At 46.5% G+C, this 16,910-nt stretch overlaps 1 protein-coding gene across 3 annotated transcripts in view; it reads left to right on the forward strand.

Moving 5' to 3' along the window:
* Positions 1 to 16,701, forward strand: part of LOC143740043 (histone deacetylase 4-like) — a 67,452-nt gene extending 50,751 nt beyond the window's left edge. For 2 of the 3 annotated variants that reach the window (XM_077232093.1, XM_077232094.1), the window contains 15 exons: positions 4,123 to 4,302; positions 4,443 to 4,617; positions 5,299 to 5,432; positions 6,262 to 6,364; positions 7,470 to 7,516; positions 7,605 to 7,712; positions 8,017 to 8,072; positions 8,168 to 8,255; positions 8,347 to 8,466; positions 8,569 to 8,666; positions 10,162 to 10,280; positions 10,356 to 10,489; positions 10,657 to 10,741; positions 12,827 to 12,962; positions 13,041 to 16,701. In XM_077232093.1, the coding sequence (XP_077088208.1) occupies positions 4,123 to 4,302; positions 4,443 to 4,617; positions 5,299 to 5,432; positions 6,262 to 6,364; positions 7,470 to 7,516; positions 7,605 to 7,712; positions 8,017 to 8,072; positions 8,168 to 8,255; positions 8,347 to 8,466; positions 8,569 to 8,666; positions 10,162 to 10,280; positions 10,356 to 10,489; positions 10,657 to 10,741; positions 12,827 to 12,962; positions 13,041 to 13,080 (1,623 nt within the window). In that variant the 3' untranslated portion in view covers positions 13,081 to 16,701. The remainder of the gene's footprint in view (positions 1 to 4,122; positions 4,303 to 4,442; positions 4,618 to 5,298; positions 5,433 to 6,261; positions 6,365 to 7,469; positions 7,517 to 7,604; positions 7,713 to 8,016; positions 8,073 to 8,167; positions 8,256 to 8,346; positions 8,467 to 8,568; positions 8,667 to 10,161; positions 10,281 to 10,355; positions 10,490 to 10,656; positions 10,742 to 12,826; positions 12,963 to 13,040) is intronic. The other variant, XR_013204715.1, reaches the window with a different exon arrangement.
* The last annotated feature ends 209 nt before the right edge of the window (positions 16,702 to 16,910 follow it).

Here is a 16,910-nt window from a genome sequence, read left to right on the forward strand (position 1 = left end):
CAAGGCAAACCGGAATTATCCCGACAATGTTTTATCAGTGCAGAGGTAAAGGGAAGGAGGCCTTCACAGGGGAGAGACTAGTGACAATTCAGGACTGCGTTGTCGACGTGTCCAGGCACAGGTTATGTGTGTGTGTGTGTCCAGGCGCAGGTCCTTCATCAGATCCGGATACGGCCTGGGTCCGGCGGACTGCGGTAATCCTCGGGGTAAACAGTGTAACAAGTACATCAGGATTTATGGGAAGTGTTCCCGGTTCCGGCTGATCTAAACTATGCAGCCTAACATTGAATTATAGAAAGTCTATAATGTGTTTTGTGTATGCTAATAATAATAATAATAATACATAAGTCTTATATAGCGCTTTCCAAGGAACTCAAAGACGCTTTACAAATGAAACAAACAAACAAACAATGATGAGAGTGTTATTATAGATTGTAGGCGAGCTGAAACAGGTGGGTTTTGAGCAGTTTTTTTGTAGGTGGTCAGTGAATCCGAGTTTCTAATGTGGATAGGGAGTGAGTTCCAAAGGGTGGGGGCAGCGATGGCGAATGCTCGGTCCCCCAAAATGCAGTGAATTGATTTGGTGATGGGTTTGAGAAGGCGCAAGTCGTCAGAGCGGAGGCGTCGGGAGGGGCGGTGATGCTGTTTGTGAGATATGGCGGTGTGAAGTTATTGAGGGCTTTGTAAGTGATGAGCAGGACTTTATAATGGATGCGCTGTTGTACAGGGAGCCAATGAAGCTGTTGAAGAACGGGGGTGATGTGGTCTCTGGAGCAGGTGTGGGTGAGGAGGTGAGCAGCGGAATTTTGAACGTATTGCAGTTTTTTTATATCAGAGGATGGGAGTTCATATAGGAGACTATTGCAGTAGTTGTGTCTTGATGTAATGAATGCATGGATGAGAGTTTCTGCAGCAGATATGGAGAGGGTAGGGCGTAGACGAGCAATATTTCGTAGGTGGAAAAAGGCAGTTTTGGTGATATTACGGATATGGGGCTTAAATGTGAGTGTGGGGTAAAAAATTAAACCAAGATTTCGGATCTGGGGAGAGTTGGTAACTGTATGGCCATCGATGGAGAGAGTGAAGACTTCGGAGGAGGGGAGGAGTGATTTGGGACCAATGACGATAATTTCCAATTTATTGTAATTGAGTTTAAGGAAGTTGGCTTTCATCCAGGATTTTATTGCAGAGAGGCAGGTTGTGATGGTTAATACTGTGGCAGGAGTGATGGATCTGGTGCTGAGGTATTGTTGTGTGTCGTCTGCACAACTATGGAATTTTAATCCATGATTATGAATGGGGTGGTGGTGGCGCAGTGGACAAGACACATGCCTTTGGTGTGAGAGACCCGGGTTCGAATCCACTGTGAGACACCAATGTGTCCCTGAGCAAGACACTTAACCCTAGTTGCTCCAGAGGCGTGCGACCTTTGACATAGCAATTGTAAGTTGCTTTGGATAAAAGCGTCAGCTAAATGAATAAATGTAAATGTAAATGAATGATAAGTCCAAGGGAAAGCAGATACAGGATAAACAGAAGAGGACCTAACACTGAGCCTTGAGGGACTCCGTGATTGACAGGTATGGTGTGAGACGTACAGTTGTTGATGGATATGAATTGTGATCTTTTGGTAAGGTAGGAGATGAACCAGGAGAGAGCTGAGCCAGAGATGCCAAGATGTTGTAGGCGTTGTAAAAGGATGGAGTGGTCAATGGTGTCGAAGGCGGCAGAGAGGTCAAGTAGGAGGAGAATGGAGAGGGAACCAGAGTCAGAGGCGAGCAGGAGGTCATTTGTTTCTTTGAGTAGTGTAGTTTCAGTAGAGTGATGGGTGCGGAATCCAGACTGAAAGGTTTCGTAGATCTGATTGGAGAGGAGGTGATTTTTTAGTTGAGAGGCGACCGAGCGTTCCAAGATTTTAGACAGGAAAGGTAGAGATGGGGCGGAAGTTGTTGGAAGTTTGTCAGGATCCAGGCCAGGTTTTTTAAGTATTGGTGTGATGGCTGCAACTTTGAAGGAAGAAGGAACTGTTCCAGAGGTGAGAGAGGAGTTGATGATAGCCATGATGAGTGGGCTGAGGCCGGGGAGGCAGTGCTTGACCAGTGCAGATGGAATGGGGTCCAGTGGGCAGGTTGTGAGGTGGATTTTGTTGAAGTGGTTAGTAAGATCGGTTTCTGTAATGACTGATAGAGAGGGGAAAATGATGGGAAATGGAATGGATGAGGCAGATTGAGGATCTGTGCTAAGAGAAATGTTCACAGAGAGTTCTTGGTGAATGCTGTCAATTTTGTATTTAAAGAAGTCGATGACATTATTGCATTTGTCCATGGTGAATGAATGAGTGATATTGTCAATGGGTTTGAGTAATTTATTAACTGTGGCAAACAGAGTCCTGGGGTTGGAGGATCCACAGTGAATGATCCCAGAATAAAAAGCTGTGCGGGCTGATGTGGGCGCTGATCTATAATGATGTCTGTGATCTTTGTAGGCTTGAAGGTGTACAGTGAGTCCAGTTTTCTTATGTAGGCATTCCAGTTGTCTGCGTTCTTTTTTGAGTTTGTGCAGTTCAGGAGTGAACCAGGGAGCAGAGCGGGAAAATGTAATTATTGCAGTTTTAACTGGTGCGAGAGTATTTAGGCTCGATGTGAGTGTGCGGTTGTAGTGAGCTACTAGGTCGGCGGTGGTTGAATTTTCAGGGATGCAGGGTATGGAAATTGTTTTTGCAATATGGGAGGAAAAATAGGTGAGACAGAGGGACTTTAGATTTCAGTAAGATATGGTGCATGTCTGCTTGAAGTGAGGGCTGGAGAGGTTGATGTGAAATGTTATGGCGAGATGATCAGATATGGCCAGATCTGTGTGTGTGAGAGTGTCAATATTAAGTCCAGTAGAGCAGACCAAGTCCAAAGTGTGTTCACGGGTGTGGGTGGGGAAATTGACATGTTGTATGAAGTTAAAACTGTGTATAATGTCCAAGAAATCCATGGTGGGTTTGGAGGTGGAAGTCGATATGGAAATTGAAGTCACCTACGAGTAATATGGTTAATGAAGTTGTACACAGTTGAGACAGGAAGGAAGGATTGGATCTGGGAGGGCGATATATTGTTGAAATAGTCAGAGGAGTGGGGCCTAAGAGTTTAAATGAGAGGTGTTCAAAAGAGGGAACAAATGGGATGGGGAGAGGGCGAAGCTTGAGAGTTTGTCTGTGGATGACAGCAATACCACCGCCCCTGCCTTCAGGACGAGGTTGGTCCATGTATGAGAATGCAGTGGGGGTGGCTTGGTTGAGGGAGAAATAATCATTGGCTTAGCAATAAGCATGCTAAGCCAAAGAGATGCGTTTTTGGTCTAGATTTGAACTAACAGACTGTGTCTGCTTCCGGGACAATGTTAGGAAGATTATTCCAAAGTTTTGGTGCTAAATAGTTAAAGGATCTACCACCAGCAGTCGATTTTGATATTCTAGGTATTATCAACTGGCCGGAAAATTTTTGTAAAAAATGCTGGCGGTGAAAGTCTCAATTGAATAAGTAGACAACGCTAGCAAGGCCGAGGTCATGGGTTCAAGCCCCAGGAAACACACATAATGATAAATGTCAGTGCACTGCAGGTCACTGAATAAAACCGTTCTGGTCAGTGTCACTCGCTCTTCATTTAAGCCCTGATTGAACCGAAGCAAGTTCGTTCTCTCAGTGGTTGAGGCAAGACTTCATTTCTCACTATCCTGAATGAAAAGTGTTTGTCTTGCCTGTTTAACTGAGGCAAACACCTGAAAACATGCAAGAAAACATGGTGAAAAAGTGGAAAATGGTTAAAAATTAGAGTGAAAGGTCATGGGATTGATTCCCAAGGAATTCATGAACCGATAACATGTGCACCTTTAATGCACTGCAAGTCACTGTGGATAAAAAGTATCTGCTGAACGACTAATAAACTCATTTGTTTTCAGCAGCAACAGTCTCCCATGAAACACTGATGTATCTGTCGTGTGTGTGTGTGTGTGTGTGTGTGTGTGTGTGTGTGTGTGTGTGTGTGTGTGTGTGTGTGTGTGTGTGTGTGTGTGTGTGTGTGTGTGTGTGTGTGTGTGTGTGTGTGTGTGTGTGTGTCTGTGTGTGTGTGTGTTAGATGTTGGGTAAATCGAGTGATCGGCAGCACCAGAGTCACCCAGAAGAGACTGAGGAAGAGCTGCGAGAGCAACTGGACTCCACACAGACCGAAACACACATGAATATCTCCATTAAACAGGAATCTCCAGATCTCCCAGAGGAGCAGCGACCGGAGGAGCAGGAGCTGCTGTTCAAACAGGTGAGAGAAACACCTGAAGATTTGCTGTTTCTGTCGCCCTCTTGTGGATGTTGTCAGTGCACATACCCGTGTGTGTGTGTGTGTGTGTGTGTGTGTGTGTGTGTGTGTGTGTGTGTGTGTGTGTGTGTGTGTGTGAGCAGCAGGCCCTTCTGTTGGAGCAGCAGAGGATCCATCAGCTCAGGAACTATCAAGCATCGATGGGAGCGTCTGTGAGTTTTCCGGGACACCAGAAACTCTCCAGAACCCAATCCTCTCCAGCGTCTGCCGGCTTCATCAGCACACAGGACCAGCCTTCCAGCACTCGCTTCACCACAGGTGCGTCACTCTACCTGACTCTCTCTCGCTCTCGCTTTACCACAGGTCTCGCTCTCTCTCTCTTGCTTCACCACAGGTGACACTCTCTCTCTCGCTTCACCACAGGTGACTCTCCCTCTCTCTTCACCACAGGTGTGTTGCTCTACCTGACTCTCTCTCTCTCTCTCGCTTTACCACAGGTCTCGCTCTCTCTCTCTTGCTTCACCACAGGTGACACTCTCTCTCTCGCTTCACCACAGGTGACACTCTCTCTCTCTCGCTTCACCACAGGTGACTCTCTCTCTCGCTCTCGCTTCACCACAGGTGACTCTCTCTCGCTTCACCACAGGTGCGTCGCTCTACCTGACTATCTCTCTCGCTTCACCACAGGTGCGTCACTGTATCTGATTCTCTCTCTCTCTCTCTCTCTCTCTCTCACTTCACCACAGGTGCATCGCTCTACCTGACTCTCTCTCTCTCTCTCACTTCACCACAGGTGCGTTGCTCTACCTGACTCTCTCTCTCGCTTCACCACAGGGGACTCTTTCTCTCTCTCTCTCTCTCTCTCTCTCTCGCTTCACCAGAGGTGTGTCGCTCTACCTGACTCTCTCTCTCTCTCTCGCTGTCGCTCTCGCAGCTGTAAAACAGAACTCAGATCGCTGAACTTCTGAATGAAGGTTTCTGTGTGTGTATTTTCCTCAGGTCTGTTGTACGACTCTCTGATGCAGAAGCACCAGTGCATGTGTGGAAACACCAACACACACCCCGAACACGCCGGACGCATCCAGAGCATCTGGTCTCGGCTGCAGGAGACGGGTCTCCGCAACCAGTGTGAGGTGCGACTGCAACACACTCGTCACATGACCTCACCTGCGTCACCTGACTCCACCTGCGTCACACTCAAGTCAAGTCAAGTCTCCATTTATACAGCGCTTTTTACAATATAGATGTTTCGAAGCAGCTTTACAGTGATAATAGGAAATGAAAGTAACAGAGATTGTTTTGGCTTTAGAGCAGCTCTAGAATAAAGTTATTGTCCAGCTAAAGTTAGTTTTGATTGATTCATTTCCTTTGTAAAGATCATTAGTTATTAACTTAGGGGCCGCTAACACGACACCATTCTAACAGAAAAACCCCTAACGCGCTCCGGCTGCCCATCCGCACAAAACAACATTACATTACACACAATTACACATTACATAATTTTACATTAAAGTAGATACTCTGTGACTGAAACAATATTTGTCATTGAATACACTTGTTTGTTCACAGTTTGAATCTTGTTTCCTTACATTTAATTTTAAGATCCGAGGTGAATTATCCATTGTGGCTTTGAGTACAGCTATAAAGGGTGAACAAAAAGTTATTCAAACTCACATTAGACACTTTTAACATTAAATAAAGCACATAATCAGTAGCTGAGTTCATCACTGTCATACTTTGTATGTTATCAGGAAAAACTCTGATTAACATGGAAAAGATGCTTTTTATTTGATATATTGCATCATGTCTGGTTATTACATTTTTTACAGTTTGACTCGAACAATGTTTTAATATGTTATTGACCATGTTGGATTATTTGCCCTGAGCTGCAGTGCACTTCTCATGACTGTCAGCAGGTGGCACTCTCGTACTCTACTGAATCTCTCTGTCCTTTATTTCCAGTGTATCCGTGGAAGAAAAGCCACATTAGAGGAACTGCAGACGGTTCACACTGAAGCTCATGTCATGCTGTATGGGATCAACCCACTCCGTCAGAAACTGGACAGTAAGACCTTTCCCTCCTGTTCTCAACAGACTGAGATCTGTAGAGTCGAAGCGTCTGAGATCTGTAGATCTATAGAGTCGGAGCGTCCGAGACCTGTAGAGTCGAAGCGTCTGAGACCTGTGGAGTCGAAGCGTCCGAGACCTGAAGAGTCGAAGCGTCCGAGACCTGAAGAGTCGAAGCGTCCGAAATCTGAAGAGTCGAAGCGTCCGAGACCTGAAGAGTCGAAGCGTCCGGGACCTGAAGAGTCGAAGCGTCCGAGACCTGAAGAGTCGAAGCGTCCGAGACCTGAAGAGTCGAAGCGTCCGAGACCTGAAGAGTCGAAGCGTCCGAGACCTGAAGAGTCGAAGCGTCCGAGACCTGAAGAGTCGAAGCGTCCGAGACCTGAAGAGTCGAAGCGTGCGAGTCGAAGCGAGGCTTAGAGTCGAAGCGTCCGAGACCTGTAGAGTCGAAGCGTCCGAGACCTGTAGAGTCGAAGCGTCCGAGACCTGTAGAGTCGAAGCGTCCGAGACCTGTAGAGTCGAAGCGTCCGAGACCTGTAGAGTCGAAATGTCCGAGACCTGTAGAGTCGAAGCGTCCGAGACCTGTAGAGTCGAAGAGTCCGAGACCTGTAGAGTCGAAGCGTCCGAGACCTGTGGAGTCGAAGCGTCCGAGACCTGTAGAGTCGAAGCGTCCGAGACCTGTAGAGTCGAAGCGTCTGAGATCTGAAGAGTCGAAGCGTGCGAGTCGAAGCGAGGCTTAGAGTCGAAGCGTCCGAGACCTGTAGAGTCGAAGCGTCCGAGACCTGTAGAGTCGAAGCGTCCGAGACCTGTAGAGTCGAAGCGTCCGAGACCTGTAGAGTCGAAGCGTCCGAGACCTGTAGAGTCGAAATGTCCGAGACCTGTAGAGTCGAAGCGTCCGAGACCTGTAGAGTCGAAGAGTCCGAGACCTGTAGAGTCGAAGCGTCCGAGACCTGTGGAGTCGAAGCGTCCGAGACCTGTAGAGTCGAAGCGTCCGAGACCTGTAGAGTCGAAGCGTCTGAGATCTGAAGAGTCGAAGCGTCTGAGATCTGAAGAGTCGAAGCATCTGAGATCTGAGATCAGTCACTGACGACTCTCTCCTCTTTTAGGTTCCCTCACGTCCATGTTTGTCCGGTTGCCGTGTGGAGGGATCGGGGTGAGTAGAAACTAAAGCTCTGTCTCCAGAATCTCTTCATGTGAGCAGCACTAAAGGGGTTTTTTGTGTGTGTTTCTGGTGTGTGAAGGTGGACAGTGACACCGTGTGGAATGAAGTTCACTCGTCGAGCGCCGCACGTCTGGCTGCAGGTTCTGTGATCGAACTTGTCTTTAAAGTGGCCTCAGGAGAGCTGAAGGTGTGTGTGTGTATGTGTGTGTGGGTGTGTGTGTTTGTTTGTGGCACCTCAGGAGAGCAGAATGTGTGTGTGTGTGGCCTCATGAGAGCTGAAGGTGTGTGTGTGTTTGATTGTGGCGCCTCAGGAGAGCAGAATGTGCAGGTGTGTGTGTGGCCTCAGGAGAGCTGAAGGTGTGTGTGTGTTGCCTCAGGAGAGCTGTGTGTGTGTGTGTGTGTGTGTGTGTGTGTGTGTGTGTGTGTGTGTGTGTGTGTGTGTGTGTGTTTTGTTATGTGGTTTACAAAGAGTGTTTCTCTCCTCACTGTAGAACGGGTTTGCGGTGGTCCGGCCTCCAGGACATCACGCGGAGGAAAACACACCAATGTGAGACTGTTTGTGTTTTTGTGTGTGTGTGTGTGTATCTCTTTCTGTCTGCCTTCCTTCATGTCAATAGCGCTGGTGCTCTCATCCAATCACAGGGGCTTCTGTTACTTTAACTCTGTTGCCATAGCAGCGAAACTCCTACAGCAAAGACTCAATGTCAGCAAAATTCTGATTGTTGATTGGGTGAGTTCATTTAGAAAAATTACCTTGCATTAGGATAACGTTTTCTTTTCTCTCTGTTTAACATTAAATGTTTCTTGTTAAACTCCATCAGGACGTGCACCATGGCAACGGGACTCAGCAAGCGTTCTACAATGACCCCAGCGTTCTCTACATCTCGCTTCATCGTTACGACGACGGGAACTTCTTCCCGGGCAGCGGCGCTCCCGGAGAGGTACAGACTGTATGTGTCTGTGTGTGTGTGTGTGTGATTATACGAGACAGTGGATTGTGGGAAGGGTTTTCTCTCGTGTATTTCTCACTCTGCCCTCTACAGGTGGGAAGTGGAGCGGGAGTCGGTTTCAATGTGAATGTGGCATTTACTGGAGGCCTGGAGCCGCCGATGGGAGACGCTGAATATCTCACTGCATTCAGGTACCAGAGTCTGCATTCAGGTACCAGACACACTCACTCACACACACACACTCTCACACACACAGACACACTGTGTGTGTCTGTCAGGACGGTGGTGATGCCGATCGAGGGTGAGTTCGCTCTGCTCATGAGTGTGTGTGTGTCAGGACAGTGGTGATGCCGATCGCGGGTGAGTTCGCTCTACTCATGAGTGTGTGTGTCAAGACGGTGGTGAAGCCGATAGCGGGTGAGTTCGCTCTGCTCATGAGGGTGTGTTTGTGTCAAGACGGTGGTGATGCTGATCGTGGGTGAGTTCGCTCTGCTCATGAGTGTGTGTGTGTGTCAAGACGCTGGTGATGCTGATCGTGGGTGAGTTCGCTCTGCTCATGAGAGTGTGTGTGTGTCAGGACGGTGGTGATGCTGATCGTGGGTGAGTTCGCTCTGCTCATGAGTGTATCTGTGTGTGTGTGTGTCAGGACGGTGGTGATGCTGATCGTGGGTGAGTTCGCTCTGCTGATGAGAGTGTGTGTGTGTCAGGACGGTGGTGATGCCGATCGCGGGTGAGTTCGCTCGCTCGTGAGTGTGTGTGTGTGTCAGGACGGTGGTGATGCCGATCACGGGTGAGTTCGCTCGTGAGTGAGTGTGTGTGTGTGTGTCAAGACGGTGGTGATGCTGATCGTGGGTGAGTTCGCTCTGCTCATGAGTGTGTGCGTGTGTCAGGATGGTGGTGATGCCGATAGCGGGTGAGTTCGCTCTGCTCATGAGGGTGTGTGTGTGTCAAGACGGTGGTGATGCTGATTGTGGTTGAGTTCGCTCAGCTCATGAGGGTGTGTGTGTGTCAAGACGGTGGTGATGCTGATCGTGGGTGAGTTCACTCTGCTCATGAGTGTGTTGGTGTGTCAGGACGGTGGTGATGCCGATAGCGGGTGAGTTCGCTCTGCTCATGAGTGTGTGTGTGTCAAGACGGTGGTGATGCTGATCGTGGGTGAGTTCACTCTGCTCATGAGTGTGTGTGTGTCAAGACGGTGGTGATGCTGATTGTGGTTGAGTCCGCTCAGCTCATGAGGGTGTGTGTGTGTGTCAGGACGGTGGTGATGCTGATCGTGGGTGAGTTCACTCTGCGCATGAGTGTGTGTGTGTGTCAGGACGGTGGTGATGCCGATAGCGGGTGAGTTTGCTCTGCTCATGAGGGTGTGTGTGTGTCAGGATGGTGGTGATGCTGATCATGGGTGAGTTCGCTCGCTCATGAGTGTGTGTGTGTGTGTGTGTCAGGACGGTGGTGATGCTGATCGTGGGTGAGTTCGCTCTACTCATGAGTGTGTGTGTGTGTGTCAGGACGGTGGTGATGCCGATAGCGGGTGAGTGTGCTCTGCTCATGAAGGTGTGTGTGTGTCAGGACGGTGGTGATGCTGATCGTGGGTGAGTTCGCTCTGCTGATGAGTGTGTGTGTGTGTCAGGATGGTGGTGATGCCGATAGCGGGTGAGTTCGCTCTGCTCATGAGTGTGTGTGTGTCAGGACGGTGGTGATGCCGATCGCGGGTGAGTTCGCTCCGGATCTGGTGCTGGTGTCTGCAGGGTTTGACGCAGTGGAGGGTCACCCGCCGCCGCTGGGAGGATACACACTCTCCTCCAGATGTAAGTACCACTAATCCTTACTGCTATATTCATCATCTGGGCGTTTCAGTAAAAGCCAACATCGCTTTGCTCCAGGTTTAGGTCACCTGACCCAGCAGCTGATGGGGTTGGCTGGGGGTCGTGTGGTGCTGGCACTGGAGGGGGGTCATGACCTCAGGGCCATATGTGATGCGTCAGAGGCCTGCGTCTCAGCGCTTCTGGGAATAGAGGTACTGATTACCCATCTACCCATCTTGGCAATAAAGCTCTTTCTGATTCTGATTCTGATTCTGATTCTGATCTTCCTTTGTATTTAAAGCTTTCATTTGCATGAGGCAGATTCTTGTTACAGGCAGATTTGTGTTTTTGATCACGTGTTTGTGTGTGTGTTGAACAGCTAGAGCCGTTTCCTGCAGACGTCCTGAAGCAGAGACCCAACGAGAACGCTGTCAGATCCATAGAGAAAGTTCTAGAAAGTCACAGTGCGTTTCAAGTCTTCACAAATAATCATTTACTTCGGTCTAATGTCTGATCCATGAATCATCTTCATCTCAGTGTCAAATATCATCTGCACATTAATGTACTTACAGTAGAAGTCTACAGGGCAGTTTGACAGAGACTGCATCACTTCTATATCCTATATAGACGCATTTATCCAGAGCGAGATGCACGTTATCATAACCCTGGGAACCCTGGGAAGCTAGAGCTACAGGAACAGAGCAAAGCTAAAATTTAACTTGTTAACCTTTGCATGATTCATCACAAGAACGACTGTTTATGTTGAGAAAAACACCGGATCGATGAAAGTTAATGTATCAATGTGTTCGAACAGCTCAGATGACAGTGACATTAATGCTAACAATTATAAACAAGCGCTTTGACACAATGATGAGCTGCTTGTAATGCCTCCAGTATATTCCTCTCTCCATAGACTTGGACTGGAAGAATTATAGACTGTAGGGGATTTTTGCTTCTTTGTACAAACTGAGGGACAAGTTGAAAGTTTTTTAAAAGGATAGTTCACCCAAAATTGAGGAAATTACTAGTCATCCAGTTTTTTATATCAGCTATGCATTCTGTTCATTTTGTGGATTGGTAAGTTTCGTCAGGGCGTGAAGAAATATAGAGATGAGTATCATCAGCATAACAGTGAAAACTAATGGCATGCTTCCTAATGATATCTCCTAAGGGTAGCATGTACAAAGTGAACAGCAGCGGTCCTAGTACTGAGCCTTGTGGTACACCATACTGAACTTTTGATCGATAAGACATCTCTTCATTTACTGCTACAAACTGATAACGGTCAGATAAGTATGATTTAAACCATGCTTGTGCAATTCCACTAATGCCAACATAATTTGAGTATTTAAAAGAATGTTGTGGTCGATAGTGTCAAATGCAGCACTAAGATCGAGTAACACTAATAGAGAGATACAACCACGATCAGATGATGAGAGCAGTCTCAGGACTATGATACGGTCTAAATCCTGACTGAAAATCCTCGCAGATACCATTTCTTTCTAAAAAGGAACATAGTTGTGAGGATACTGCCTTTTCTAATATCTTTGACAGAAAAGGTAGATTCGAGATCGGCCTGCAATTGACTAATTCTGTAGGATCAAGTTACGTATTTTTAACAAGCGGTTTAATCATAGCCAGCTTAAAAGTTTTGGTAAGTATCCTTGTGACAAAGATGAATTAATGATATTAAGAAGAGGATCTATGACCTCTGGAAGCATCTCTTTCAATAGTTTAGTCGGTATAGGGTCTAACATACATGTTGTAGATTTAGATTTATAAAATTCACCCTCTTCTATAGCAATGAATGAATCGAATTTTTCGTCAGGGAGACTACACTGCACAGTCTGATGCGATACTGTAGTAGACGGTTGCAAAGTTATAATTTTCTCCCTGATATTATCAATCTTGTAAGTAAAAAGTAAAAAAAAAACTACTCACCCTCAAGTCATCCTAGGCGTTTATGACATTCTTCTTTCAGACGAATACAATCAGAGTTATATTACAAAATGTCCTGGCTCTTCCAAGCTTTATAATGGCAGTCCATAAAGTGCATACATCCATCATAAAAGTGCATCTGTCCATCATAAAAGCGGATCTATCCATCATTAAATTGCATCGATCCATCATTAAAGTGCATCTGTCCATCATAAAAGTGCATCTATCCATCATTAAAGTGCATCTGTCCATCATAAAAGTGCATCTATCCATCATTAAAGTGCATCTGTCCATCATAAAAGTGCATCGACCCATCATTTTTAAAGATAAATGTGGGAGGAGTGAGTTTGTTGCGAGAGGCGCAGAGCTTGCGCTACTCCTACATCTACGTCAAAGATCGTCACGGGTTTCTCTTGTGGCGTAAGTCACTTGCGTATGGCCGTCTGCCGGAAGCTAGTCATTTTAGTTGCTAAAGTTTTAAATATGGATATTTTTCTTAGATGAACTATCCCTTTTCACCATCGCTGACGCCACGCCTGCGGTCAGTAGAGCTAAACTGACGCTGGAACGATCCGTGCGGTTGATGGATGTGTGTGTGTGTGTGTGTGTAGGTCAGTACTGGAGCTGTGTCCAGCGCTCCGCGTCAGGAGTCGATCTGTCTCTGCTAGAGGCTCAGAGAGGCGACTCTGACGAGAACGAGACGGTGACGGCAATGGCTTCTCTATCTGTGGCAGCCATGGAGAAAAGGTACAAGTCTTTCCCCTCCTTTATTCTTCATCTCATCTTCTTTCTTCCTCTCACACCATCTGTTGTGTTTCTGCTCAGAGCGGAGGACGAGCCCATGGAAGAGGAGCCGCCGATGTAGAGACGAGAGTTTGACCTCAAGCTCTTGTGGGTCTCTCGCTGAGAGCGTCAGAGCACAACGGCTAACTCACCCTGTTAGCGCTGTAGCACGGTGGCACTGTGGCTCCAATGCAACGCCTTCAAGCTCAAGTCACTTGAGAATGTTTGTTTTTGGAGATTTCTGTCTTATTGGCTTGAAATGTCAGTGATGTCGAGGGCCGTTTGAATCAGCCAGCAGATCATTCTGACAGGAGGAGGGAAACGAGGGTCATATGAACCACACAGGCTCTGGAAGCCGCTGTTGTTGAGCGAGACACTAGCGAGCGTCACAAGCTCTACAGCGTTTCAGCGTGACTCGTCTGTGTCGTTTTACTGAAGCTTCTCAGAGAGCGAGTGCCTTCACGACCGCGTGGAGATATGAATGAATTCTGAGGAAGTTTGCCTTAAGTCAGTGAAGTCACAAACACATTACCCACAGTTCCAGTGGGTGCCTGTTTGGAGAAGAGAACACTTTACAGCATGTTTACATGGACAGCGGTTCACGCTTCGGTCGTCTAGCGCTGACTCTTGTCCTCTGAACTAGCGAAGACTCTCTTGTCTTCTGAACTAACTCTGACTCTCGTCTTCTGAACTAGCGAAGAGACTCTCGTCTTCTGAACTTGCAAAGAGACTCTCGTCTTCTGAACTAGCAAACAGACTCTCGTCTTCTGAACTACCGAGCAGACTCTCGTCTTCTGAACTAGCGAACAGACTCTCGTCTTCTGAACTAGCGAACAGACTCTCGTCTTCTGAACTAGCGAACAGACTCCCGTCTTCTGAACTAGCAAAGAGACTTGTCTTCTGAACTAGCGAAGAGACTCTCGTCTTCTGAACTAGCGAAGACTGTCTTGTCTTCTGAACTAGTGCTGACTCTCGTCCTCTGAACTAGCGAAGACTCTCTTGTCTTCTGAACTAGCGCTGACTCTCGTCTTCTGAACTAGCGAAGAGACTCTCGTCTTCTGAACTAGGGCTGACTCTCGTCTTCTGAACTAGCGAAGAGACTCTCGTCTTCTGAACTAGCGCTGACTCTCGTCTTCTGAACTAGCGCTGACTCTCGTCTTCTGAACTAGCGCTGACTCTCGTCTTCTGAACTAGCGCTGACTCTCGTCTTCTGAACTAGCGCTGACTCTCGTCTTCTGAACTAGCGAAGAGACTCTCGTCTTCTGAACTAGGGCTGACTCTCGTCTTCTGAACTAGCGAAGAGACTCTCGTCTTCTGAACTAGCGCTGACTCTCGTCTTCTGAACTAGTGCTGACTCTCGTCTTCTGAACTAGCGAAGAGACTCTCGTCTTCTGAACTAGGGCTGACTCTCGTCTTCTGAACTAGTGCTGACTCTCGTCTTCTGAACTAGCGCTGACTCTCGTCTTCTGAACTAGCGAAGAGACTCTCGTCTTCTGAACTAGCGCTGACTCTCGTCTTCTGAACTAGCGAAGAGACTCTCGTCTTCTGAACTAGCGCTGACTCTCGTCTTCTGAACTAGCAAAGAGACTCTTGTCTTCTGAACTAGCGAAGAGACTTGTCTTCTGAACTAGTGCTGACTCTCGTCTTCTGAACTAGCGAAGAGACTCTTGTCTTCTGAACTAGCGAAGAGACTCTTGTTGTCACGTTTGATCAATTCACTTTCTCTCTCTCGTCTTGTGTGCCGTGTGTGTGTGTGTGTTTAGTGTGGGCGTGGTCACTGATCACTTCTGATCAGCAGCGCCAGCTGGTTTCACTTTGTATGTGGCTTTATATGTTCAGTAACTGGTGTCTCATGTTGTCAGATCATTGTTCGTCTCCGGTGTGTTCCTGTTCTTCGTGTCGTTGCTGAGTGGATTCCTGTTCGTCGTGCTGTCCTTCCCGGTTGGATTGTTATCGTTTCGTGTTCTGGATTACCTTCACTGGACTTCCACACGCGGTCACGGATACTCACCACGGGATCACCGAGCACCTTCACCGAGGACATCACCAGCACTGCACCACCTGCTCACCTGGGTCCCTGCGCCACTGTTCCATCTGTGTTGTGCCGTCTCGACCCCAGTGTGTCTGTTCTGACCGTTCTGCTATCTGTTCTTCAATAAAGCGTTTATTGCATTTGCATCCGGTGTCGTTCCAGTATGTCACACTTGTCTTCTGAACTAGCGAAGACTCTCTTGTCTTCTGAATTAGCGAAGAGACTCTTGTCTTCTGAACTAGTGCTGACTCTCGTCTTCTGAACTAGCGAAGACTCTCATCTTCTGAACTAGCGCTGACTCTCGTCTTCTGAACTAGCAAAGAGACTCTTGTCTTCTGAACTAGCGAAGAGACTCTTGTCTTCTGAACTAGCGAAGAGACTCTTGTCTTCTGAACTAGCGAAGACTCTCTTGTCTTCTGAACTAGTGCTGACTCTCTCGTCTTCTGAACTAGCGAAGACTCTCTCGTCTTCTGAACTAGCGATGAATCTTGTCTTCTGAACTAGTGATGAATCTTGTCTTCTGAACTAGCGCTGCTGTGTGAGCCACTTCAGAACCGATGCTTTACCAGCAGCTCGACGTCAGGCAGCTGAAACCAGGCATTGGGTTTCTCTGGTTTATTGACATGCATGTGGATTACAGGAAAAAGCTACTAAACTGGAGAACAGAATTTCTTACCAAAGCATGAATTTGCATCTTGTGTTGCACCTTTTCTACAGTCAAACTCATTCTATTGGATTTACATGAAAAAAGATCCAGTCTAGAGAATACTGTGTACCAGATCAGCTTGTGTTCGTAACCTCTTCCACTCTCCAAACAAACCGTTGCAACTGATAATGTTGGAAACCTCCGAGCATGAGGCGGGATTGGTACAATATTATGCATGTGAAATGTTGATTTTATTTTCCCTCCAGAGCTTCACTCAGTTTCTTTCTCAACAGTTTCATCTCCAAAAGAGTTGAGTCAGTTCATCTTACTAGTTTTTTTTTAGTTCAGTTACTGGTTATTTTTTAGGTTTTAGCTATTAATTCCATTCCTGTCATTCCTGCTTTTTTTATTCTGAATATTTGTACTTTTCACTCGATTGTAATTTGTTCTAGTGGATTTTAGTTCCATGCGTTATTTCTTGGTACCATGTTCTTTGAGCTACATGATGAAGACTTTATGACCAGTTCATGGGTTTACAAGCATCATCACAGACTGTGTAGTTCTACGTTCTGTTCATAGTAGATTTGCATATGAAAGGAAATCTAAATACAGTATATGTATTTGAAGAACTGTCATTCACTTTTGTGTGCATGGATGTTATATTTTGTAAGCAGCTCATGCTGGTCTCAAATTAATGATGATTTAGAAGTATATAACAATCAGTCAATGGCACTAACCTGGTAAACACACTTGATGGTCAGTGATTTATTCATTCGTTGTTTTTCATTTTATTTTAGAGTTAGACAGTATGTCTATGACAGTAATTGGAATAAAAAAAACAATTCTTGTTATTCAAAGCATTTTAATTTGTTTCCATCTATTAAAACAGCATCTCAATCCAAAGATCTGTAATACACATGTTTTTCTTAAATTGTATTTTCACTACATGCTAAAACTCCATTAACTTTGTTAGTTTTGAATGATGTTGAAGATGATAAATAAATGATCATTGTTACTGACCTGCAGCAACACGTGTTTAGTGTGAGATGATGACGACGCGCGTCCCTGTTCTCATCCTCAATGTGACGTGACTCTTTTCCTCAGTTTTATCAGTGGAGGAGCTGAAACTCAGAAACAGAAAACACTAACGTCTCGTTTCACGGGCAAAATTACCGTCTCCTGATGGTGGAAAACACAAAGTGTTGTTAACTTCCATTTCAAGTGGATTGAACAT

The sequence above is a fragment of the Siphateles boraxobius genome, unplaced genomic scaffold (assembly GCF_051911475.1).
Source record: "Siphateles boraxobius isolate OS27281-9 unplaced genomic scaffold, OSU_SipBor_1 163, whole genome shotgun sequence".
Classification (NCBI taxonomy): domain Eukaryota; kingdom Metazoa; phylum Chordata; class Actinopteri; order Cypriniformes; family Leuciscidae; genus Siphateles; species Siphateles boraxobius.